The 25,398-nt window shown below is 44.7% G+C and overlaps 1 protein-coding gene across 2 annotated transcripts in view; it reads left to right on the top strand.

Annotated features, from left to right (window-relative positions):
* The window catches only part of NUP210 (nucleoporin 210), a 96,370-nt gene that overhangs the window by 7,361 nt on the left and 63,611 nt on the right, over positions 1–25,398 (top strand). For both annotated transcript variants that reach the window (XM_006917440.3, XM_006917441.3), the window contains exons 2-8: positions 8,765–8,901; positions 10,201–10,332; positions 12,853–12,949; positions 15,762–15,912; positions 17,754–17,886; positions 23,006–23,164; positions 23,781–23,849. In XM_006917440.3, the coding sequence (XP_006917502.1) occupies positions 8,765–8,901; positions 10,201–10,332; positions 12,853–12,949; positions 15,762–15,912; positions 17,754–17,886; positions 23,006–23,164; positions 23,781–23,849 (878 nt within the window). The remainder of the gene's footprint in view (positions 1–8,764; positions 8,902–10,200; positions 10,333–12,852; positions 12,950–15,761; positions 15,913–17,753; positions 17,887–23,005; positions 23,165–23,780; positions 23,850–25,398) is intronic.

Raw genomic sequence — 25,398 nt, 5'->3', positions numbered from 1 at the left:
CATGTAGGCTGATTGGCTAGATACTAGTCACCTGTTTCTCAGGGCCCAGAAGAGTGTCAGTGCTCTGAAGGTGGAGATCTGAGGGTGGAGGAAGGCGGCACCCACAGATAAGCCAGGTGCTGCTATTTGAATGGGTGGGTGGAGGCTGGACTGCTCAAATCCAACATGGGTCCCGTACAGGAGTGACACTTGTGTGTTGGCCTCATTGATCTGTTTACTGAGCTGTTTAGAGGTGTGTGTGTGTGTGTGTGTGTGCGCGCGCGCGCGCGCACGGATGCACACGCAGATATACCTTAGACTCACCTAGGGTCTTTGAAAGGAGCTGCTGTGTGGCTGGCAGTAAGCCTCAGTATCTCCAACTGTAAGGTGGGCAACTTGGACCCACCTCCTATGCAGGACTTTGAAACGGTTCTGAAAGCACTTGGAAAGGCATAGAGCCCTCAGTGCCTTCCCTTCCATTGAGGATATTTGATAAAATTTAAGTTTTTAATTACAAACCTCATAAAGAAAACTAATCTCAGATGGCTTTACCTATAAATTCTGTAAACATTAAGGACTAGTACAAGTCTTTTATAAACTTTCAGGCTAGAGAAGGAATCATCATTTCCCAGCTCATTTTTATGAGGCCAACATTACATTGATTGCAAATCAGACAAAAATATTACAAGAAATCCATAGACTAAAAGCACAAATTCTTGAAAAAAGAAAAAAATACTAGCAAATCAATTCCAGGAAAACATAAAAAAGATCATGTATCATGACCAACTGGGGTAAATCCCATGAATGCAACGTTGGTTTAACATTAACAAAATCAGTGTAATTCACTATATCAACAGAAGGAAGAAGAAAAGCCATATAATTGTCTCCTTGATACAGAACAGCCAAAGCTCATTCATGACAAAAAAAATTGCAGCAAAATAGAAATAGAAGAGAATCAATCCATAACTTGGTAAAGGGCACCTGTGAAAATTGTGCCAGAGTTTTACATTAGTGCAGTGGGGGCAAGAAATGAACAAGTCATAGGTTCTGTCCTCACACTTAGTATCTGAGGGAAGCTAGACAAAGAAAAGGATTATTGCCAAGCTGTTGTCTTGGGGCTTTTGCACTTGAGATCTTTTTTCCTCAGATACTCTTCTCCCAAGTATCCAAAGAGCATACTCCTACCTCTCCTTCAGAGACATGTGGGTCTATGCTCACATATCACCCTCTCTGTGAGGCTTGCTCTCACCATCTTACTGAAAACTGCAAACTTTCCCTTCCCTGCCTTGTGTTTTCCATAGCCCTGTTGTCTGAGATCCCATATTCACTCATTTTGTTTATTCTTGTTTTCTTCCCACTAAAATTTAAGCAAAAATTTAGGCCCAACACAGCGTTCTTGGCCCAAGGTCACATTGTTGGCAAGAGCCTGAAGCTTCTGACTTCAAGTCTAACCTCTGCTCAGAGGTGGGTGGAGGCCCTTGAGGAGACCACTATATGGGTCCTGACAACAGGGTTCAGGGTCAGGCTTCATTAAGAGAACGGGATAGACAAGGTCAAGCATAAATGATCACAATATGGAGGGACCCACATTCTCTTTCTTTCTGCAGAAAGCAAAGTTTTTGTGGTTAGAATAATGCCAAACACTGTACAACTACAAGCCCCTCATTTGGGAGCCTCCTCTTGTTTTCTGAACTTGAAAGCTTACTATGTGCGAGGTCCAGTGATAAGAGCTTTATTATTGTATCTAAACCACCCCAATGCTTTGCAGCAGGTTATATTTTTATTCCTATTGTATAGATGAGGAAATGGAGGCCCAAAAAAGTTAAATCATTTGCTTAAGGTAACAGCTGGTGAGTGGCAGCACCTTGCTGTCTTAAGACTTAAAACTTCCAGCAGATATCAATAGGTGAGAGAATCTTGCAAGGCCATGTTGCCATCACAGAGTGCTACTTACCACATGGCACCAGGCCTTTAACTGATTGTGTGACACCCACTTACATTAGAGAGGGCAATCTGCTTTACTCAGTCTACTGATTGAATTGTTAATCTCATCCAAATGCCAAGGGTCCAGAGAAAGACCTTGACACTTTCAGATTGAGTGTTGTTGTTGAGTGGGGGAGGGTGGGACAGACATGCTGTCCAGCAGCTCAGATGCATGGAAGAGCCCAGCACGTGCAAACTGGAGCAGCATACATCCTTTTCGAGGAGTGAGAGTTAATTTAAACTGCAGAAAAGTCTTATGAGCCAGAACCTGTTTCTTTAGCAGAACATGATATTGCATCCAAGTAAATTAGACTGTTGGAACAGGACCTGGCTTTGGTGAGGGGCAGGTTACAGTGTGGATATCTTAGCCTGAGGATTCTGTGAGCTGCTGCATTGGGTGTGGGGCACAGAGCCTGCACAGGTTGAGTTAGCTGTTATGGCACATGGTGCAGTTTTTATCATTTCCTCCATTCCTCACGGTGGATTGCACCCTACCAGAGGGGCAACTGTCTGATTTTTAGAGCTCCTGATCAGTGTGAGAGACTGCTCTGTCCTTGTTTTCCCTTTTTTATTGTACTATCTATACTAGAATTTACTTGCTGTTTCCTTCAAAATGACTCACTTTTTGAACATTGACATTATCTTTAGCATTAACATTTATGTGATCATGATTTTGATTTATTCATTTGAAAGTCTTAAAACACTTTCAAATGAATATGCAATAATTAAAATACGAAGAGTCTATTAAAAAACAGTTCATCTGTGCATATCACTCCGCTCTGGTGTTGTGCATCACACCCTGGGAGACGCTCATGAAGTAGGGGAAGTATGTGATTGGGAATTGCACCGACCTGCCACTTACAGCTCTGTGGCTTTGGGAAAATTACTCAACCTGTCTGAGCCTCAGATTGGTTTTCCCAGACAGGCCTGCTGGAGGATTAAGTAATCTGATTGATATATGTATTTCTATCTGGACATACACACAGTGGACAATTCCCTTTGTTGTCTTTTATACCCTCCCTGTATTAGTAAGATTAGTAAGAGTTCTCCAGAGAAACAGGACCAATAGCATATTATGTATCTCCAATAGCAGAAAATGTCTAAATTGGGCATGGAACACCTATATCCTGGCCCTGGCTCTTGGAGTGACTTCAGCCAGTCCTCTCTTCCTTCTGGTGTGTGTGTATATATGTATATAGAATTGGCTCACATGATTATGGAGGCTGACAAATCCTAGGACCTGCAGGGTGAGTTAACAAGCTGAAGACCTAGGAGAGCCAATGATATAGTTCCTATTTGAAGGCTGGCAGGCTGTAGACTCAGAAAGAGCCGATGTTTCAGTTTGAGTCTGAAGGCAGGAATAAGTTGGTATACCAATTCAAAGGCACTCAGGCAGGAGGAATGCTCTCTTAGTTGGAGAAAGGTCAGCCTTTTTCTATTCAGGCCTTCAGTTGATTGGGTGACACCCATCCATGTTAGAGAGGACAGTCTGCTTTACTCAGTCTACTGGTTTAAATGTTAATCTCACCTAGAATAATGTTTGACCAAATAGCTGGGCACATCGTGGCCCAATCAAGCTGACACTTAAAATTAATCATCACACTGTTCTTTTTTAATCAAAAAATGGTTCCTGGATATCTCCATGCTTGTTAGACATGAGGTGCTGACAGGCAGGAGCAATACTTCTCTAAGTTACATTCAATGTTAAGGGAAAATATTTTTATTTAGAAGTTGGAATAATCCAGAAAAGAACAAAGAATAATATAATGAAAACCCATATTTCTTCCATCAGAATTAACCATTCTTAACAATTTATGTATTTGTTTCCAGTCTTTTGTGTCTTTTGCTAAGAAATAAAACATTACAGGTAAAGCTGAAGTCTCCTTTCTGCCCCCTCCCAGTTCCCCACCCCACTGGCTTTTCATTTTGAGTTTGAAGTCCCTGTATACCTTTCCCTTTGTAATTTCCAACAAACACTTTTGAATGTGCTTTTTCAGCCACTATTCCATTGGAACCCTCACCGTGTGGGGGACACCGAGGGCCAAGGACACATCATTGTTGGATTCTGTGTTTTTTTTTTTTGTATCTCTTAGAAGTACAGCCAAAGCAAATGGCTTCAGAATGTCCCAGAAGGTATCATATAACGAAAAAGAATCTGCTGCTGGTAACAGAAACACTACCCTAAACTGTCTTAAACCCTCCTGTAGATGGTTGGAATGAGCCCTCCAGCTTCAGATGCAACATTTTAGAGCCAGAGAAAATTCTTAGGTGGAGATGAGAGTAAGGGATGTGGCTGTTCAAATCCTATCTGTTCACATCCTGGTTGTTTGCCACATCTGCTGCTGATGTTTCTCAGCACTTTAGCATTTAATGTGAAGTGTTTCCAGCCCTCTCAGCAGCCCTGTGAGGAGGAGTCTGGTGTCCATTTCACTGAGCTCAGCCCAGGTGAGTGAGCGCAGGGATTCAAGTCCATTCCAGGCCCGTTTTGTAGGCAGTCCTTAGGGTGAGGAGGGTGTCTTCTTCCCAGGCTGCTAGAGGTCAGGCGTGCCACTTCATTGCATCTCCAGGCTACACTCAAAATGCTGTTGTATCAGCCCTAAGTGAAATGAAGAGGGGCTTTCTTAATAGGTGATAAGAGGGCTCAGCACCTGCCAACCCCCAAGCCAGCCCTTGACAGGGATCAGAAGATGCCCATAGGGAGTGGTGAATGAAGGGTACTCCGTACCTGACTGGCTCTCCATATTAAGGCCCACCTTCAGTGCTGGCTATCCAGTCCCATAGTCATTCATCACTCATAACTTATGAGTTCTTGAAGTACAGTGGGGCCACATGTCTGCATGATGATATTTGGGATATGTTGGGTTAATTAATAGGTATTATTAAAATTCATTTTACCTGTTAGTTTTCTTTAATGTGACTTTTTAATAGAGACCTTAAAAAAATAGGGATGAATTGGTAGAGCTGAGGATTTTTAGGGCAGTAAAACTACTTTGTATGATACCACAATGGTAGATGCATGTTATTATACATTTGTCCAAACCCATAGTATATACACCAAGAGTGTGAACCCTCATGTAAACTGTGGACTCTGGGTGATTATGACATGTAGGTTCATCAACTGTATCAAATGCACCATCCACCACTCTGCTGCGGAGATTGATTGGGATGGGGGAGGCTGTGCACACATTCGGGGGTAGGGGATATGTGGGAACTCTCTGTACTTTCCACTCAATGTTGCTGTAAACCTAAAACTGCTCTAAAAAGTCTATTAAATTAACTTCACCTGTTAACTTTTTTCATAAGGCAATTAGAAAATTTTAAATGTGGTTCACTGTATTTTATTGGACAGGGCTGTTTTAGGGGCTGCATCTGTACTTAACAAAGCTCTGAAAACACAGTAGACGTAAATGAAAGGTTGGGTATTTCCAGTCTGGCTCTGAACATGGCCAGGGCAGCTTGTGAAAAGGGTGGGGGACAAGAGAGAAGAGACTGCAGGCTTCTCCAACTTGAACTAGGTAGCTCCGTTCTTATCTGTATTAATTTATTAATTTGGATTCTACCTGAGATTAGCTCACTGCTGTGCGGGAGCAAGAAAAGAGGTGTCCCTAGTTTATTCTCGAGGAGACTGAGTTTAAGAGAGGGAGGTAGAATTTATGTCCCAGCGTTGGAAGTCCATATCTCTAGCTCCCAGGAGCCATTGAACAAGACAAACCATACTGTTTCTCAAAGTTAGAAACAGAAAATCATAAATTGTCTTTTTTTTTTTCCTAATAGATTATTTTTTAGGGCAGTTTTAGGTTCATAACAAAATTGAGCCAAATGACAGATTTCCTATATAGCACCTCTTCCTCCACCATCTCCCATTACTGAAGAAGAAAGTTCAGGATTTTCATTAAAAACTATTCAGCCTTTCTGTTCTGCTTCTGTAAATATGCCTGCTGCATGCAAGCGCTCACTTGGCAGAGTTCACTTGCACCTTGTCCTACTTGTCTAAGCACCTAATGTAACTGTTTGTACCCTAGCAGCTCTGCTTCCTGTAACAATTTGTAACTGTCGGTAATCCTTAGCAACTCCCGCCCTTCTCCAATGTTACTACTTGCAATCTGCATAGCAACTCCCACGTTTGTAATGATTCAGGTTCAAACTGACCAATTAGCTTGTGTAAAGTTCTTGTATATAAGGAATGTTGCAACTGAGTACGCTCTGGGACTGCACATAATAAACCAGAATTTTCCCCTCTGAGTTACTGCTTGGTTCTTCACTGGACTGGTTTTGAGATTTTCTACAACATTACCAGTATCCCACATTAGAGTGGCACATATGTTAAAACGGATGAATCTGCTCTGACACTTTATTGCCCAGAGTCCATAGTTTATATTACAGTTCATACTTGTTGTTCATTTCGTAGGTTTAGACAAATATATAATGACCTGTATTATTATAATCTCATACACAATAATTTCACTGCCCTAAAAATCCTCATGCTCTGCCTATTCATCTCTCGCCCCCATCTTTTTCTTTTAATTTTAAAATTTAGAATAATTTTAGATTCACAGGAAAGTTACAAAGCTAATAAAGAGAGTTCCTGTATATCCTTTTTCTAGTTCCCTCTAATGTTAACATCTTTCATAACTAGGAACATTTGTCAAAACAAAGAAATTAACATTGGTATATGATAATTCATTTAACCTTGGACTCCTTGGATCTCCCCAGTTTTTCCACTAAGGTTCTTTTTCTGTCCCTGGATCCTATTCAGGATCCCACATTGCATTTATTTGTCCTGTCTCCTTCATTTCCTCTGATCTGTATGAGTTTTCTAATTTGTTTTCTTGTTTCTACAGTTAGTTTTGTATGTATGTACATGCATGTATGTGCATATGTGTGTGGGAGGTAAAATGCCCTTGGAAAATGCTCTTAGAGTTCCACAGCTGTGACCGATTAAAGGGGGTCTGTTTCTAGCATGTGTGAGCTCAGGGGCCGAGGTCAAGGAGATGTCAGCCCCTGACCTCTCCCCACTCTTATCTGGGTGTGTGTTCCTGTCCACTTTGTTGTCTGCTGTTTGTCTCTGAAGTCTTTCAAGAGGACCACAAATGCATTTCTTCAGGAGCTTGGATTTCTTTCCTTAACTGTAGGTGAGATTTATTTTCAGAGTACTTTCAGTAGAGATGTTGATCCATCTCCAGGCGCCCCGCCAGAAGCTCAGCCTGTGCCTGTGACATTTGTGTGATCAAAGCATCTGTAGTGTGTTTTCAGTTGCTGCTGTGCCCACCTGGCTCTGGGGGAGACACTTGACTCCAAGCTAGAGGACTTGGAGATGTCCGTTTGGGTGTGTTTCATACCATTGTTTTTTTAAACACTGGAGAATTTTTATAAGTTTTCTTCTGAATATCCTAGAACATTGATGTTTCAGTGAGTTTAAGCAAAGCACAGGGAAGGAAGCAAAGACTCAGAGTCCCTGCTCTGTTGGATGTAACTCTAGGAATGAGTGTCAGATGCTGTGCACACTAGGTGCCCTTTCCCTGGTTTCTCTGTCACACTGTATATCAATTTAGAATGTTCACCTGCTTAAGATGCCTAGTGATCTGTTATTGCCCTCTAAGTAAATCTAAGCTCCTTACTGTGGCTTCAATGCCTTTCTGGCCTCATTACCTCCTGTCTCTTTGACTTTTGTACTTCTCATCTCCTTGACCTCATTTCCTGTCATCTTTTTGACCTCAGAACCTCCTCTTTGATTTCAGCCCCTGCCATCTCCTTGACCTCATTCTCTGCCTTCTCCTTGACTTCATCCCCTGCCCATCTCCTTGACCTCAGAACCTCCTATCTCCTTGACCTCAGCCCCTGACCCAGCACATGCCCATTTCCTTGAGCTCAGCATCTTCCATCTTCTAGGACCCGTACTGCACTGGCCCTTTCATTCTTGGAGCACACCTAGCTGCTTCCCACCTCAGGGCCTTTGCTGACTGGTCCCAAGCGTTTGCATGGTGTTCATCAGAGAGGCTTCCTTGATCACCCCATCTACAAATAGCTGTAGGGACACATGCTTACCCTGTGCTTTCTGTGCTATATCCATTCTTCTTGTTCGCTCTCGCTTCCACCTCAATTTGACTCAGAATTGTTGTTATCCTCTGTCATAGGGGAGGAACCATGACAGTGACCTTGGGTACCTCCCAGAGTCATGCTGTCCATTCATACTATTATTCTGGAGGCCCATCTATCCACAGGAAGCCATCTCCAGATTTTGCTTATTGTGCGATGATCTGCCTTTCTCACCATGTCACCATGATGTCAGCTCTGTGACATGGGGACTCTTTGTCATTGTTATGATTACAGTTGGCCATCTCCAGGTTTGGTAGAACCTATTTGAGGATGGGAGCTAATCTTGGAGCCTGCTGTGTGCCAGGCTCAGCCTAGAGGTCAATGGAGATACTGCGTCTCTTCACCGGAGACCATAGGCAGTTTTCCTCCTGGTAGTAGAATTATTTCCAGGTCTAGAATAGTCTTATAAAGTGACCGTCTAATGAACATTGAGGAGGCTTCCAAGTCTTTGGTCTCTTCTTTGGTTATCTCAGTTGGGGAGTACATGCAGAGGTCCCACATTCTCAAGGTGCTGTCCTCCTATTAGAGGGGCCTTGGCTGGGCCCCATTTCTCCTCTGGGTTTGAAGCTGGTGGAGACTGCCCACCTCTATTCTGTGTTTGACTCTGGGACACAGCCGTATATAGGGAGCTGAGGCTTTGGCTTCTGGTCCCAACTGTGCCTTGTGGGGTGGCTCTAGGGAGTAAATTCTTGTCTTCTTATCGCAGGTCATCAACCCGGCCGGAGGTGGCCAGCATAGAGCCGTTGGGACTGGACCAGCAGCAGTGCTCCCAAAAGGCAGTGGTTCAGGCCCGCCTGTCCCAGCCCGCTCGCCTGACAAGCATCATCTTTGCAGAGGACATCAGTAAGGGCTTCACTGTGCGGTCACTGGGGAGGATGATGGGAATACCTCCATTGAGACGCCCAGCCATAGATACTGCTAGAGACCGTGGCAATGCTTTCTCTTTCTCTTTTTGGGTCAAAGGACACCCACACAGGAGGAGGGCGCTAAGCCAGCAACACCCACCCCGGTCCTTCCTGCCAGTACTTTGTATTGTTTTTCTTCTCATAGAGGCTGGCTTTCATTTCTAAATTGTTTGTTACCCAAATAACTCTTAATGGGTATTGAGTCAAATGAAGAAAGTTGCTGAAATCCTTTCATTTCCCCATATTTAATTTACCATATTGTGGTTGTAAAATGCTTAGAAAATGATACAATTTTCTGTCATGCTGTTTTCCCACCTAACATAATGAAAAAATTTCCATCTCATCATAGAATTATTTTAAATGGCTAAATAATATTCTTAACAGGACATTTTAGACTGTTTTCAGATGTTTGTTCAGTGTTATATAGAAAAATAACTATTTTTACACAGAGAACATTTTGGGGTTCTTTTAGGTCATTTCTAGTCAGGGATAGATTCCCGGTTTTACTGGTTTATACAGCATATAACTGTTTTTAAGGCTTTTGGTAAATGGGACTGTATTGCTTTCTAACAAAATACCATTACCATTGCACAAGTAGTGTATATAGTGGCTGGAGAATGGGTATAATGATTTTATGTCACATGCTGTTATTTTTACACTAGAGAATTCTCCAGGTAATGCCATTTATGTGTCTTATTTATGGAGCAAGTAAAAAAATCTGTGCTCATGCGCATAGATTTTCTTCTATATAGTTACATGGTCTTATGTAAAACACTAGTATAGATAAACAACACCAGGTGGAATTCCTAATCTCAGTGTAGGGACAGGCATCAGAACAGTACTATCGTTTTGGTTGCTAACTCATCGTACTGTATGTAGCCCTTGCCATTTAACGTAATGGTTTTATCCTGAACAAAACTAGATTTCTTTAGAGGAGTTTTTGCACACAGCTTTAAATGCTGGTGCTCACGCTGGAAAAGCACAAGGTAGGAAATTAACAAGCCTTCCAAGCCCTTATTTTCTGAAAGTTCATGTTGACTTTTAGGAGGATGTGTGCTGGTCAACTGCTTGGCTTCTGAGGCTTAATTTGGTGCTTCCAGCTCCATGTTGTGGTGATTGCTTTGTTGGTTGCTTTTGTCTTTGCCACAGTGTAAGGCCGTCTGACCTGCGAGGCCCCAGGAGTGGGGTGATGGTCAAGTACCACTCTCTGTCTGACCCCTCTATTCCTGTCCCTCAGCCACAGGCCAGGTCCTGCGCTGCGATGCCATCGTTGACCTCATCCATGGCATTCAGATCGTCTCCACAACCCGTGAACTTTACCTGGAGGACTCGCCCCTGGAGCTGAAGATCCAGGCTCTGGACTCTGAAGGTGAGGATGTCTCCCTGGCAGTCTTTCTTTCTCTCTTGCTTTGTGTCTGGCCCTACTGTTTCCACAGAGGGCTGCTCCAGCCAGGAAGGTAAAGTTGGTGCAGTGGGGTAGGGGGGCTTGGAGAGGTTCAGACCACCTATGAAGTGGATCCCAGGCCCTCAATTGCAGTGGGGCCTTTGAGTTGAGAGCTTTTGCAGACCCCAGAGGCCGACTCCATGCCTATGCACGGGGATTGTGCTTGCTAAAGCATGTCTTTGGGAAGTGACATCTGGGGGTCTGGGCAGTGATGGGAAGCTGGGAGAGGCCCCTGGGTTACCACACTGTAAACAGCTGGAGGCATTCTCCTTGCTTGGCTTTGAGAGATGGTGTTGGCTTCCTGGTTCAGACTGCAGTATGTGTGGGGTAGCAGGGGGAGTGAGCTGGGCCACATCTATGCTGCTGGCCCTGCTCACTGTCTTTCGTATTCTCACTTCACCAGAGTTGGATATCAGCTTGTTTTGGGCCAGGACTTTTCTTAGAAGATCTGTTCTGGCAGGAGGCAGACTGTCTGTAGCCTGACCTCTTTGTAAAGGAGCAAAGGGAACATTTGTAGGTTAAGATTCTTTTTCCTTTCAAATTTAATTTTTTTAAATTTATTTTTTACAACATTATATTAGTTTCATTTGTACAACATTGTGATTAGACATTTATATACTCTCATAAGTCTAGCATGTAGGTTAAGATAATTTTTGAAGAAAGTTAAGTTAGGGCAATAGATTTGTTTAAGATGAAGGATATTCCAGTATTTTAAGTCCAAACCAAGTATCACCTTTTCTTTGAGATCTTTCCTTACCACTCTTGCCCCTCTACTCACTTTTTAAAAAATTTTTCTGTATCAGCATTTCTCAGCCTAGGTAGTATTGACCATCTGGAGTCAGATAATTCTTTGTGATAGAAGGCTGTCCAGTGCATCATAGCATGTTTAGCAGCATCCCTGGCTTCTACCTACTAGGTGCCAGCAGAACTCCCTAAGCTGTGACAACCAAAAATATCTCTAGCCATTGCCAGATGTCCCTTGGAGGGAGCAAAATCACCGTTCTGGAGCATCCTTCCTTCCTCTGTGTGTTCATTCATCAGATGAGCTGCCTAAATTCTGTTTTCTAGTCTGTGAAATCAAGATAGTGATGCTCACCTGGAGGTTGGAAAGACTTGGTGAGAAATGTGTAAAAGGTTTTGCGCTGCATGGCGCATAGTGGGTGCTCAAGAAGCCAGGTAGCATCTGAGTGCTTTTTATCTACTGGGCATTCTGCCAGGCCCTAGGGATACTACAGGGAATGGAAGGGCCTGGTCTCTGTCCCCAGAATCTCAGGCTGTAGTGGAGGTCTACATGTAAATAAATGCCCACATGCATCTCAGTAGATGCTGTTTATTATCAAATTGGATGCAAAGTGTGAAGTAACCACAAAATTGGGGAGAGTCAGCCCCTGGGAATGTTAAATGTTGGGTGTGGAGAACAGAGGTCAGGACAGTTTCTTATGAGATATGATAGTTGACTGAACTTTGAGGACGTGGGGTTTGCCAGGCCGAGATGGCCAGTTTATTCTTGAGACTGAAGCTCAGACGAGGGTGGGATGCAGGAAGTAAAGGGTCGTGTGTGTTAGATGTTGGATTTGCACTTGTTCTTAGAGCAGAAGGAGCTGAGAAAGGGGTTTGTATAGTGAAGTGATGGGACATTTTTCATTTTGAAATGAGAACTAATTCAAAAATGTAAATGCAGCATTGCCTGGGTACAAAAACAAACCAAGAAACCCAGAATCTCTGACAGATAACCTTTGAGCCACCTGTTTTCATCTTCTGCCCTGTTTCAGGGTGTCCATGTGGAACCAGGCATTGGATTTACACTGAGAATGTCTTTACAGAGTGTTTAAAACCTACTCTGAGTCCTGTTCCTCCAAGAATTATTATCCAATCACCCACTGGATTCTGCTTGTTTGACATCCTGTCAAAAGGTGCATAGATGCAAGCCATGATCTCAGAGCCAAGGCCATCTGTGTGTGGCTTTCCATCTCCTCCACCCTAGGGCCCTAGGATTCTCAGTGTCAAGATGAAGAGACAAGAATAGTCATGTGAAACTAGATGGTTTGGGGATTCTGTCCCCTTATCTGCAATTTCTTTTCCTGTGTAGGGAGGTGGTAGGAATGAATGAATCAGGTCTTGGGAGCCTCTGCCTAACCTGTAAAATGCTTACAGGTGCTAGGGGTCATGGTGTTATGCACTACATTGAATGTATTGTGAACAAAGGCAGGTGGCATGGGAGGAAGGACACAAGGGTTCACTTGAGACAGGCCTAGTTCACATCCTGGCTCAGCCCCTCACCATCATGTGACCCTGATCCTTTAAGCTTCTGTTTTCCCTTCCTGAAATAGAGGCATGACAGTTGCTTTGCTGGGGGGTGGTGCTGAGTGCTTTTCCCTTCCCTTGGCTCCAGGGAGTTAACTCCAGTGCATATTTGACACGCCCCCCTCCAATTTGCTCTTATAGGGAACACGTTCAGCACCTTGGCAGGGCTGGTCTTTGACTGGACGATTGTGAAGGACACGGAGGCCAGCAGGTTCTCAGACTCCCACAATGCTCTGCGGTGAGAGGCGCCTTGCCTGTGGAGGGAAGGGGGAAGGAGGATGTTGCTTGGCTTTGAGTGGGCCAGAGGCTTTCATCATCACTGTCATCATCATTTTTATTCTCAGCGAGGACCCAGGATGATTCCCAGTATGCTGGCTGATGTTCCCCTTGATTGATTTAGAGAAAAGTGTTTTGGCCCACACAGTTTAGTGGGAACCTTACTGCTTCTGCAGCCCACCAGGTGTGTTCTGTAGGAAATTGTCAAGGAAGCTGGGAAGAGTTCATTGTGGCCCTAGAGGGCAGCTCCTCCATTGGAGGTCAGTTAATGGGGAGACAGACTTTGGCTAAGAGGACATCCCAGCAGTGACAGCCCTTCGCAGGTGCAAGAGGCTGTGTTCCCCAGCAATGGGGATGCGGATGTACTTTTTACCTCTCTTGACTCAGTCAGTCTTCCCAACAGCCATGTGGGCTTACGTACCACTGTTTTTGCCATTTTTCAGACAGAAACTGAGAAGTTTAAGCCACTTTTTTTCAGGTTGGTAAGTGGCAGAGCTACAATTTGAACTCAGATCTGCATAAATCTTCACTATCTAATATGGTAGCCACTTTTCTATCATAGCTATTTAGGCAGAATGAGGAGTTCAGTTCCTGAGATGTACTAGCTACATTTGCAGTGCTCATTTGCCATGTGGTTAGTGGTTACCACATATGGGACAGAGCACATGTGGAGCATGTCTGTCACTACCAAAGTTCTGTTGGCCAGTGTTGGCACAGACTGAAGTCTGAGCTTTGTCCCTTATTACTCTGCATTGACTCATACTTTATCAAATAATTTTTTAAAGAGTATAGTCCCTTTTGGGGGAGGAAAACTTAATTTTTAAAGAATTTTGCAGCCATTTTCAGCCTACAGAAAAGTTCCAAGTACAGTACAAAATGTGGTTTCCCTAACCTAAACCATTTAAGAGCAAGTTGCCAGCCTGTTGCCCCATCAGCCCTGATTATTTTAATGTGTTTACTACCATTAACAACATTTTCCTGCATCTCCACAACATAGTTGTCAAAATTTGGAAGTTAACACATGAATGCAAGACTTCATTCAAGTTTTGCCAACTATCCCAGTTATATCCTTTGTGGCAAAACCCAGCCCAGAGTTCCTGCATGTTGTCCTGCTTCTTAGTCTCCATCAGCCTGGGACAATTTCGTGGTCTTTGACTTTCGAGACCTTGACACTTGTGAAGATTATAGTCTAGTTATTTTGTAGAAATCCTCATATTTTGGGTTTATCCGATGTTCCTTTCTGATTAGACTCAGAGCTTTGCGTCTTTGGCAGGAATAACACAGAAGTGAGATTCCGTATTTTTCTAATTACATCTTGTGATTTTGTTAGTCCATCATTGATGATGTTCACTGTCATCACTTGGGTAGGATGTCTGCTAGGGGGTCCCTTATGAAGTCTCTTTCTTACCCTCTTACAATTAGTGTTTTGTGGGGAGTTAGTGTGGTATTTATTTATACTTTTAAAAGTCTAGTTTAGAGCTCTTGGAAACATCCAGACTTGGCTCACAGCCATCTCCATGGTAGGCATCCTCACACCCTGACACTGCATATGAGGCACCCTCTTGGGTCAGAGCTCTTCTGGAGTCTGGGACCATCAGCCTCTATTTCCTGGACAAGCGCCGCAATTGCTGGTATCTCACAAAGCCAGGAACATGGGCTTTACAATCATTGAGACATGGATTCCAGTCCTGGCCTTGTTCTTCCTGCCTGTGGCCTTAGTTAAGGAAGGTAGCCATCTGAGCATCAGCTTCTTCTTCTGTCACATGGAGGTAATTGTTGTGCCCCATCTGATAGTGGCCTTGTAAGTCAGCACTTTGTGTTCAGAGCCCTTCCTGGGCCTGGCTCACACTAGATACTCAGGGAATAGTGGTCCCCTGCCTCTGAGCTTCCAGTCACTCCATAACTGAGCCAGATGTTAACTGAAATCCTAGGTGCTAAGGCACGTTGGAACCAATGTCCTGGATTTTCAGTAAACTCAGCATATGACACCTAGTAAGATAAGACAAGGAAATAAATCATGGTGCAGGATAGCACCCGGCAGATCTTGGGGAGAATGAAAGTGTGTCCACTTGACAGCTCTTGTTCAGGCAGAAAGATAGATTTATTTGTAAATCACAGGCTGCAAGTGAGAGCCTATGTCAAAAAGGTCTCTTGAGCCAGCTGTGCTTACCAGCCCTATTATAGGGAGGGTCCCCGGCATCCCGACTTCTTTTCCCACTTGGGGCTTCTCCCCACAGCGTAACCCCAGGGAGGTTAAGACATGATGTGATCCCCTAGTCCTGACACTTGAGGAGAGTCATTGAAACTCATTTCCCATAGGCAGGAGCTAGTCCTGGGCTGGGCTGGAATGTGGCAGGTGGCCCTGAGAGTCTGATGGGCATTGTTGACACCGCCCTAGTCTAGTCTGTGGTCCTGGGCCTGCTTCTTAGGCTTCCATGGGCCTCATCTTCCACATCTGTGAGAGTGAAGCTTTTCTAAGTGGGTAGTCCTCAAATTTCAGTGTTTATCATAAGCACATGTAGATTTTGATACAATGCAGATTGCTAGACTTCATTCAGACAAAGGCCTGGGCCAGAGGCCAAGAGTTTGCATTTTTTATAAGGACACTGGCAATTCTGATATAGGAAGTTTTAGGGACACATTTCTAAGCAGCACCAACTAAGACAACGACACTTATTTCAGCATCTGGCACCTACTAGAAGGTCTTGATAGACAGCGAATATGTTAGGTTATTTGGTTTCACACGTCAGGTCTGATGACATGTGCTTTTCCAGAATCCTCCCATTCTTGGAGTCTACATACATACCTCCTTCCTACATCTCAGAGATGGAGAAGTTGGCCAAGCAAGGGGACACCATCCTGGTGTCCGGGATGAAGACTGGGAGCTCCAAGCTCAAGGCACGCATCCAGGAGGCTGTCTACAAGGTGGGCCCTGGGGCACAAGAGATGCTGGGCTCCTGGGGTGGAACCAGGTTAACTGCTCCTGCTCACCCCTGAGTGCACATTTAGTAGTGGAAATGAAATGCTCCACTGTGAAAGTTCCACTGTTCATAAAAGGGAAACTTCAGGGTGCGATTTCATATTTTTGTTAGTTTGGTTTGGTTTTGGGGGACACAGCTTAGTGAGATGTGGTTGGGGCACCAGAGTGTGCCATCTAGAGTCATAGAGCCTTTGGTCCATTCTCAGTTTTGAAGGAGGTTCAGGAGCAATGGTATTTTCATTAACTAGCTTATTTTCAACAAATACCCCCCTGTCCCATTGTAGGGACACATCCAAGCATTTGGGACTCTGTGAAAAATCCTGAGAGCTCCCAAGTGCCCTCCTTGCTATTTCTGCCTGTGCCCAACATGACTGCTGAGACTGGTGGTCCCATGTGTGGATGGCTGGTGTTCCTCACTGCCCCTCCCCAATGCCCACATTACCCTGGCCAAACCAGCACCTGCTTTTTCATCAATGCCTTGTTTTGAGAGGGCTGGGACAGAGGAAAGGAGCGGGTTTAGTGAAGGTCCTGGTCTTCCCCTGTTCTTATGGGCAAACGTCTACCCTGGCTGTGCTTCTTTTTGAACTGCAAACCTGAGCTCTTCCTTTGCCTGGTTTCTGGAGCACAGGCAGGAAGGTTGTGGTACTTCATCTGTCTTTTAATTTCTAAAGTGATAGACAAAAGAAATCTCTCCAGATTCAATCTCCTTAGTGGGTTAGCAGTAATTTGGGAGTCCTGGAGGGTTTTGTAAACATGGGAAGTGGTATGTCACAGGGCTGGCCCCATAGCACTCTGCAGTTAGTATTTGAAGATAGTTTGCCTCTTTTGATTCTGGGCCCCTGTATGGTGCTCAGGACTGGACTGGGGATCGGCCCACTGATGAGCTGGAAAGGCCCCCATATCCTGCCTGTATTGGTAAATGGCTTCCCTGCCTGCTGTGCTGGAAGGCACCTGCCATAGAGCCCGGGCCAAGGAAGAGGCTCTGTATATTTTTTCGTTCTTTAATGAGTCAAGGTATTGTTTAACTTACTATTAAGTGAGGAAACCTGTAAGATCTTACAACCATGTTTTAAAGGAGAGGAGAACCCAAAGAATTTACAAATAGATGCAGAGCTAGTCAGTATCCATAGGGCAGTAATTGGCTGTACCTCCACCAGAAGAAATGGGTTTGCATTTCTGTGAATGAGACTCATTTGCTTTGCCATCAGTTTTCTCCAACTTGCAGAGTAACCAAGCAACTCAATGATAAGGGAAGATGCAGGCCCCTACAGAACCTGGTAACATGAGAGTGCACCAGATTTCGTACAGGTGGTTTTTCTCCCACTTCAAAGTCACTCATGATTTTTCCTGATGAGGAGGTCTTGATGAGGGCTGAGAAGCAGAGCCTGAGTGCTCCTCAGGGACACATGCCTCTCCTTTTCAGGTTTGCCTTAGGATTCCCAAACCTCACTGGCTTTTAGGGCTTTTGTGGAGAGCGACCCTGAGACCCCCCTAGAGGCCATAGTATCCCTAGATATCACTGCTGGCTCCTCACTTTTCATTCTGTTTAATTATTAAAAATCGAGCTATAACACACAAAAAGTGACCACTGAACACCTGCCTGCCTTACACACAGTGTTCGCCTGGGCTTTTGGGGGTCTAAAAGTATTGCCTTGTTTTTTTCATCTCTAACTTCCCTGTCCCCACATGAGTATACTGAAAAGTTCTAAAGATTCCCTCTTGCCCAACCCACCATCTCTATTCCCTGACACCACCTTACTTTTTCTACTCTCTTCTTTATGCCAAGAACGTCAGTCCTGCAGAGGTCAGGCTACTGATTTTGGAGAACATCCTTCTGAACCCAGTTTATGATGTCTACCTGTTGGTGGGAACCTCCATTTGCTATAAGGTACAGAAGATCAGGCAAGGGAAGATTACAGGTGGGTCACTGACTCAGGTAAAATATAACGTTTACCACTTTAATTATTTTTAAGTGTGAAGTTTAGCATCATTAAGTACATTCACATTGTCGTGTGGTCATTGCCACCATCCATCTCTAGAACTCTTTTCATCTTGTAAAACTGAAACTTTGTACCCGTTAAACACTAACTCCCCATTTCCCTTCCCCTCAGCCCTTAGCAGGCAGCATTCTGATTTTTTCTCTATGAATTTGACTTCTCTAAGGACCTCAAATAAATGGAATCACAGTATTAGTCCTTTTGTGACTGGCTTATTTCACATAGTATGGTGTTCTCAAGGTTTATGCATGTGTCAGAATTTTCTTCTTTTTTAAGGCTGAATAACATTCCGTTGTATACATAGACCACACTTTGTCTACCCATTGATCTGTTGATGGACACTTGGGTTGTTTCTACCTGTTTAGCTGTTGTGAATAATGCTGCTATGAACATGGGTGTGCAACATCTCTTTGAGTCCCTGCGTTCAGTCCTTTGGGGTAGGTAGCCTCTTGTTTAAAGAATGTCAGAAGCTATGAGCTTCACATTGGATTGGACTTTATCCTTAGTTTGCCACTGACTGCTGGACAGCCTTGATGAGCCATCACCTCCCTTTGGGGTTCAGTTTTTCTTTTAGAGCTCTTGAGGCCTTTCTGCCTGTGCTATGAGGACAAATTTAATTAATGGATGTGGATTTGTTCTAGAAATTCTAAAATGCTTTATACATGCGATACATTTTATTTGGTGAGTGTTCTCAGTGCAGCAGCATCAAGCCTAAAAATTATTATCATCATTTTGTTTAAAGTTGACACATGTGTCATGGTCAGAGCACAGGCTGTCAAGAGTCTCTGGTGTAAGAGCAACACGCTTGGGGCCCCATCTGTCTCCCACAGGTTGGAGGGCTGCAAGCCTGTGATGCAGAGTATTGTTTAAGAAGTTGTAGATGTTTCGGCTTTCAACCTACTTGGGTTGTGGTCCTGAAAGACATCGCCTCAGCTGAGAATGGTGGTGTGGTCAGTCATTACTGTGTGGCAGAGCACGTTGCCCCTTGGAAGGCCACGAAAGGCCAAAACAGACCCCTCCTATGTCTGGACCCGTTTCTTTCCAACATGGGGTACTCTGATTGGAGGGCAGCAGACTGGTGGTTCCTGAATGTCCCCACGTGCTGGGCAGGCAGTGTCTGGCTCTTCTGCAATGTGTCAATGTGGAGGTGGTGCAGATGTGTTAGAGCAGGATGTATAGGAAGCCAGGCTTTGGGTCCTGGCTAGAGCCTGGTATTTACCCCTTCTGAGACTCTAAAAGAGAAGGCAGGTCCTGAGGAGGAGTGTGGTAGGGCACACGTTGAAAGGCCAGAGGGTGCCAACAGGGGCGTCTCAGAAATGGAAATATAAACTTATACCTGAATGCTGACAAGAAGTGGCATTGCAACCTGAAAGAAGGTGGTATGGGAAGCCCAGTCACAACTGACAACATCTGATCATGACGGAATATTTTCTAAGTGTTGTGCTTCTCATGTTATAACCCAACAACTCTATGAGATGGATTTCATTAACACCCCATTTTTATAGAAGAAGAAACTGAGACATAGAACCCCTAAACATCACAAAGCTGTCGGGCTCCTTGGCCTTAGTTACTCCTGCAGAATCAAGTGGTCCTGTCCCCTCAAAGGAAAATGAGAATAGTTGCAAGGATAACACATAGGACTTTACAGTTCTCCCAGAGGCAAGGTGGGGATGATCCTTCTGCATGGGGTGGATGAGGGTTGAGCTGTGGCCCAGCCAGGGAGGGCAGAGCCAGCATGGTTAAATGTGGAAGGATTTAATAAAGAGTCTTAGTAGCTGACCCTAAATTAGTTCTGATATCATGGCGCAGAGGAACAACACATCCCAAGGTACCTAGAAAAGTTGTGGGTTTGGTCACTGACCTGCTATAGAAGTCAAAGAATTGATGCACATGAATGATCCCCAACAGGAAATAGGGAAGTTGCCTCCCTTTGTTAGTGGGATAATGAAATGGAAATTCCTCCAAAAAAAGAACACAGCTGCGTGACTGATGGGCCTGGCTGGCATGGGGCTGGAGTGGATCCCAAAAGGATGCTTTGGGAGAACAGAGCCAGCAAAGGTCTCGTGAATAAGACATACAAAGGCAAACTCACTGTCCAGTTTTTTTTACATGGATTTTTTTTTTAAATTAAGGTATAATTTACATCAATGTCATTTTTAACAGGCTTACTAGTCAGAGAAGTTGGGGGAATGATATTATTACAGGGGACATGAATTTTAGCAAAGCCCTGTCTTGCACAGTGTCCTGCAGAAGACTCAAAAAATTCCAGGTTAGAGGTTAATTACATGGACTTGGTAACAGGCAGATAATTATAACCGTAAATTAATTATTTATACTTTTAGATTTTTTTCCTTAAAAATATGATTTTTCTTCTTTCCTTCCACACTTTTGTTTCCCTTATATCTCCCTTCCTTTATGTGGCAGTTTGCTTTCTTGTGAGCCCATTTTACTGAGCACCTATTCTGTGCCAGCACTCTGATGGGGGCTGCTTATGCAGTGGCCAGCAGAGCTGCCCAGGTCCCAGCTCTCCTGGAGTGCACAGCCCAGTGGGGGCAGGGCAGTCAATCTAAGAGGTGGATGCCAGTGTGGGAAGAGAGGGGCTCTCGGAGCTTATAACAGAGGTATCTGTGTTGCTTGTAGGGCTATGTTTCTAGTGGGGGGCCACAGGTCTCCTCAGTCCTCAGGCCTGGTGGCATTTGGATTTGCTTGTAGACATAATGGGCACAGTAATGAAATTATTAGACAAAACAAAATGTGAGAAGGACATGCTGGCTGATGGAATTAGTATCTGAAAAGAACTTGAGTGATTGCAGTGGTAGAAATTACTGACATGAAATGTGCTGAGGTTTAGAAAACCAACTGCATGAATGGCTGTTGGGCTGGGGTTCCAGTGTCAAACACTTAGATGTGGAAGGGATGTGGAACCCAGTACACCCTTGATCCATAGCTGCCCAGAACTAAAGCACACTTGGCTGCATAAGCAGGGGCTGGAGTCAGAGGCAGGGGAGTGAGCTCCCTGTCATCCTGGGCTCAGGCCCACCACCCCAGGAGCTCCATGGTCGTCCTTGGACCCTGCGTGGGGTGGGAGTTTGGGGGACCCTGACAATTATAAGCACATCTAGAGGGTCAGCCAGAGTCTGGAGGAGATCGGAAATCATGTCTCATAGAAGAATGTGGGCCACCTCATCTATTGAAGGCTGGTCTTTGGGATGGCCATCTTCTTTCTGCAGATGGCTGGTCTGGGACCCCAAGAACAGCCTTTCCCTTTTTGTGGACAGTGACACTTAACATCTGCAAAGCCTTCCATATTCAGTACCTTTGACAAGATTGAGCTCTGCATTATAAGAGGTATTTAGGGAGTTAGTCACACAAGTTCTTCCTTTTAGGGTTTTGTATCTGTAGCTACATCTGTGTTGTACAAGATCCCTCAAGAGTCAGTATATTGATTTTCCAAAGGGCCATATTCATTTGGAGAACTTTAGACAATGGAGGAAGCTAGTGCTTCATAAAGTAGCATAAAGTAATACTGCTTTATAGAACAATGATGTTATTCTATTATTTTATTATGACATGTATCTTAGAGGCACTGGTGCCATATTCCGAACACATAATCTGCAAGAATCACAGCCCAGCTTGGCTAGGCTTCCCCAAGTTAGAGACAAGGAAATGGGCTGTGTATACTCTAAGAGATTCTTAGTCCTAGCGTGCATCAGAATCACCTTGAGGGCCTGTTTAAACGGAGTGCTGGGCCCGCCCTCTGAGTTTGCTTCAGTAGGTCTGGTGTGGGGCCAATTATTGGTGGTTCCAATGAGATGCTGATGGTTCAGTTTGAGAACCCTCTGCTCCAGGGGAGATTCTTAGTAACTAATGGAACACAACAAAAGATACCCCAGAACAGGAAATGGGAAAGTTGCCTCCCTTTCAGAATTCCCATCAGAATTCCTGAGAATTCTGAATGATGCTCTAGCTGAAACTCCTCTGGGATCTTTGCCCAGGGCATCTCCCATTCTGGGCCCTGAGCTGGGACCCAGTTGTGAGCAAGAAAGGTATAATTGGTTCTTTGCATCCTCTTCTTTCTTTCTGGAGGGCTGGAATGTGGCCTCACCTGTGAGCTCAGTGAGTGGGTTACTTGACAGGAAATTCTCCAGACTGGGGAGAGGACAAGTCAAAGTGATCAAGCTCTCTTCGGTTTGCATCCCAGCTCTGCTGCTTACCTGCTATGCTACCACTCGCAAACTTATCTTCTTTTCCACAATTACCCCATCTCCAAGATATTTTTTGCCTCTTACAAGGTTTGCTGAGGGACAAAATGGGATAATGTGCCTATAAACAGTCCTGCCACATCTTGATTTCCTGGTCAGCAGTAGCCTCTTATATCAAAAGTGCTTAGAGTCTCTACCTACAGTGTGTGGGAGATCAACAGAGGTGGTGGATTGTGTCAGCCTGTTATTTCCCAGGGAAACTGTTCATCCTAGCACTGGTTGAATGAGTTTTCTTCCACAATGTGACAGAGAGCAGGGAAACATTGATGGACGGTCAGGATAGCAGCAGAGATGATTCTTTGCATTATTACAGACTCAGCTTCCAAAACTGTGTGAAAGACCATGGACCAGTATCTTTTTTTGGAAACTCCCAAAGGATTCACAAATCCAATGAGCCCCATCCTGGACCCCTTAGTGCAGAAGCAGAGTTCATATCTGCGATGAACAGAAAAGAGTTTAATATTGAGATTCTGCAATTCATTTGGCAATTTGATTCAGAGACTGTACTTAATTTCAAAAATCAGTGTATGACAGTCACAAAAAACCGATTGCCTCTGAAAATTCATGGAGAGTGTCAGCTTTGTCCACAGGCATGGAAAATAATATTAAAATTTAAAGTGTTGAAAAAATAAGCAAAAAGGAAAATCCGGCAATCATACTGGCAACAGGGTCCAGGGATTCAGGGTGCAGTGACATACTGTCATTGGCTCCTAACATTTGCTATCTTCTCTCTCTCTCCCTCCTTCCCTCCTTGTTCTCTTTTGTTTTTGGGTGGCCAGAACTCTCAATGCCTTCGGATCAGTATGAACTGCGGCTTCAGAACAACATCCAGGGTCCTGCAGGAGACCCAGGCCAGCCTGTAGCTGTCTTGGCACAGGACACGTCGACCGTAACTGCAGTGCAGCTGGGACAGAGCAGCCTGGTCCTTGGCCACAGGAATATCCTTTTTTCAGGCCAGCATACATGCCCAGATGCATGTCCTGCGCACAAAAGATCTGCTGTTTGGAAGTCAAGCCATTTTTCTCCCTGAAAGCAGGGCAAGGCTAAAAATAGTCCTGTTTTCCCTCAAGGTCTGAAAATGAGAAGGAACCAAAATAGCAGCACAGCTGAGTGGCATCGCTTACCTCTGTCGGTGTCTCACTTGAGAGGCTCCTAGGATGGGAGGTGGTGGCAGGCATGAGGCCTCCCTTCTTGCCTCTGGAACCTTTTCTGGCACCTTTGGTCTCATCTGAGGGGCCTGCCTCAGATGGCTGAAGCTGTTTTCCACACTGACATGTGGGTTGTCCCTGTCCGAGACTTGTTGATGTGCCCTGTGTGATCTTCAGTGTCCCTTACACAGACTGCCCCTCCCCCTCTTCCCCCTCTGCTAATGTAGGAAGCATGGTATGGCTCTGATTCTGGAAATGGCTCTGCTGCACTTGGCATCAGGCAGGGGAGTTTTACTCTCCTATTCTATGTGTGTGATGTCTTAATGATAAGCTTTCTGAGCCATGCTGAAGCTTGCTGGCTGGTTTATTTGCCATCTTATGTTTCGTTCCTTAATTAAGAATTCAGACATCCGCATGCAGGGTGCTTCCAGGTTACCCAACAGCACCATCTACGTGGTTGAACCCGGATACCTGGGTGAGTGTGGGCATCCTGGGTCCTGGATGCTGCTCATTTGTGATTATAGGAGTTAGAAAAATAAAATAAAAGTAACAGCTTTCCAGAACCTATTTCACTTTAACCAGCTTCACCAGTGGGGAAGTCCAGGGCCATCAGTACCCGCTCTCCCCTTGCCAAGGCTGCTTCTTAGTTCTTCCCCTGTTGGAGCCCAGAAACAAGCAGAGAATAGATGAGGTCAGGCAGGTGGCTGGCTCGTCAGGGAGAGAAATGGGATAGGATAGAGTGGAGAAGGGCTTTGTCTCCTGCTGGTTTTTATACCCGGGCTCTGTCCAGACCTGACCATGGCTATGGATGTTTGGAGTTTGGGGGCCAGCTCAGAGAGGCTCCTGAGGTGACATGACAGTTGGTAGATGTCTCGAGGGGAGGAAGGAGAGGCATTTGAGAGAACAGAGGAAGAATCTAAGCCATGGAGGACCTGAAGGGGCACATTCAGGGCCTGGGATAACAGATGACCACTTGAGCGATGTCCAGGACACACCTTGGGTCATCAATGCAAAGCTTCTTTAGTCTGAGCTTACTCAACCGTTAAATACACTGAAATGGTTCAGGCAAGAGTGTTTGATGTGCAGCAAATCCCTAGGTCCTTTTGTTTGCTGCCATTTAAGATTGCTGTTTGGTGTAGACCCAAGTGGACAATGTGGTGACACCAGGCACTGGTGTCTCAGGAGCTCCATTTACTCAGGAATGTTTTCTTAGTACCTTCTATCCATCTGGCCTGTGCTGGGCACTGAAGTTCCAGAAGAAAGATGATGGGGTCTTTGTGCTTGGTTTTGCAGGTAGAGACCAGCACAACAGGTAGCGACAGGACAGTGTGAAGGGGTTAATAAATGTGAGTGCAGAGAAAGGCTTCAGGGGAATGATAACTGAGGCAGGCCTTTTCTAGGAAGCTGCTCTTTTGTAGGGAGGTCATCATGGCAGAGGGAACAACTTGAGCAGTAGTGTGGAGATAAGAAAGCACATAGCATCACAGGGGTCAGCTGTTATGGTGTCCACTGTGGGAACAGAACAAGAGGCCTGAAAGCCATGCAAGCTCACAAAGGGAGAGCACTCAGTGCCAGGTCTCAGACCTAATTAAGCCTACTGTGCATTTAGATTGTAGACACAGTATAGATTCAGAGTGTACCCTCGCTGTGGATTAAGTGTGTAGTCCCACTGGGGATTCAGAGTGTAGCTTTGCTATGGATTCACAATGTAGATCAACTGTGGATTAGAACACTGCCTCACTGTGCATCAGAGTAGACCTACTATGGATTCAGAGCATAGCCTCACTGTGGTTTAGAGTATAGACTCACTGCGGATTCAGAGTTCAGACTCAATGTTCATTCAGAGCACAGACCTACTGTGTATTCAGAGAGTAGATTCATTGCGCAATCAGAGTGTAGCCTCACTGGATTCAGAGCAGACTCATCTTCAATTCATTGTGTAATGTCATTGTGGATTCAGAGCATAGACCTATTGTGGATTACAGTGTAGACCTATCATGAATTCAGTGTGTAGCTTTACTTTG

The sequence above is a fragment of the Pteropus alecto genome, unplaced genomic scaffold (genome assembly GCF_000325575.1).
Source record: "Pteropus alecto unplaced genomic scaffold, ASM32557v1 scaffold75, whole genome shotgun sequence".
Lineage (NCBI taxonomy): Eukaryota > Metazoa > Chordata > Mammalia > Chiroptera > Pteropodidae > Pteropus > Pteropus alecto.
The sequence above is the reverse complement of the archived record's forward strand: the minus strand, read 5'-3'. Positions and strand labels throughout refer to the sequence as shown.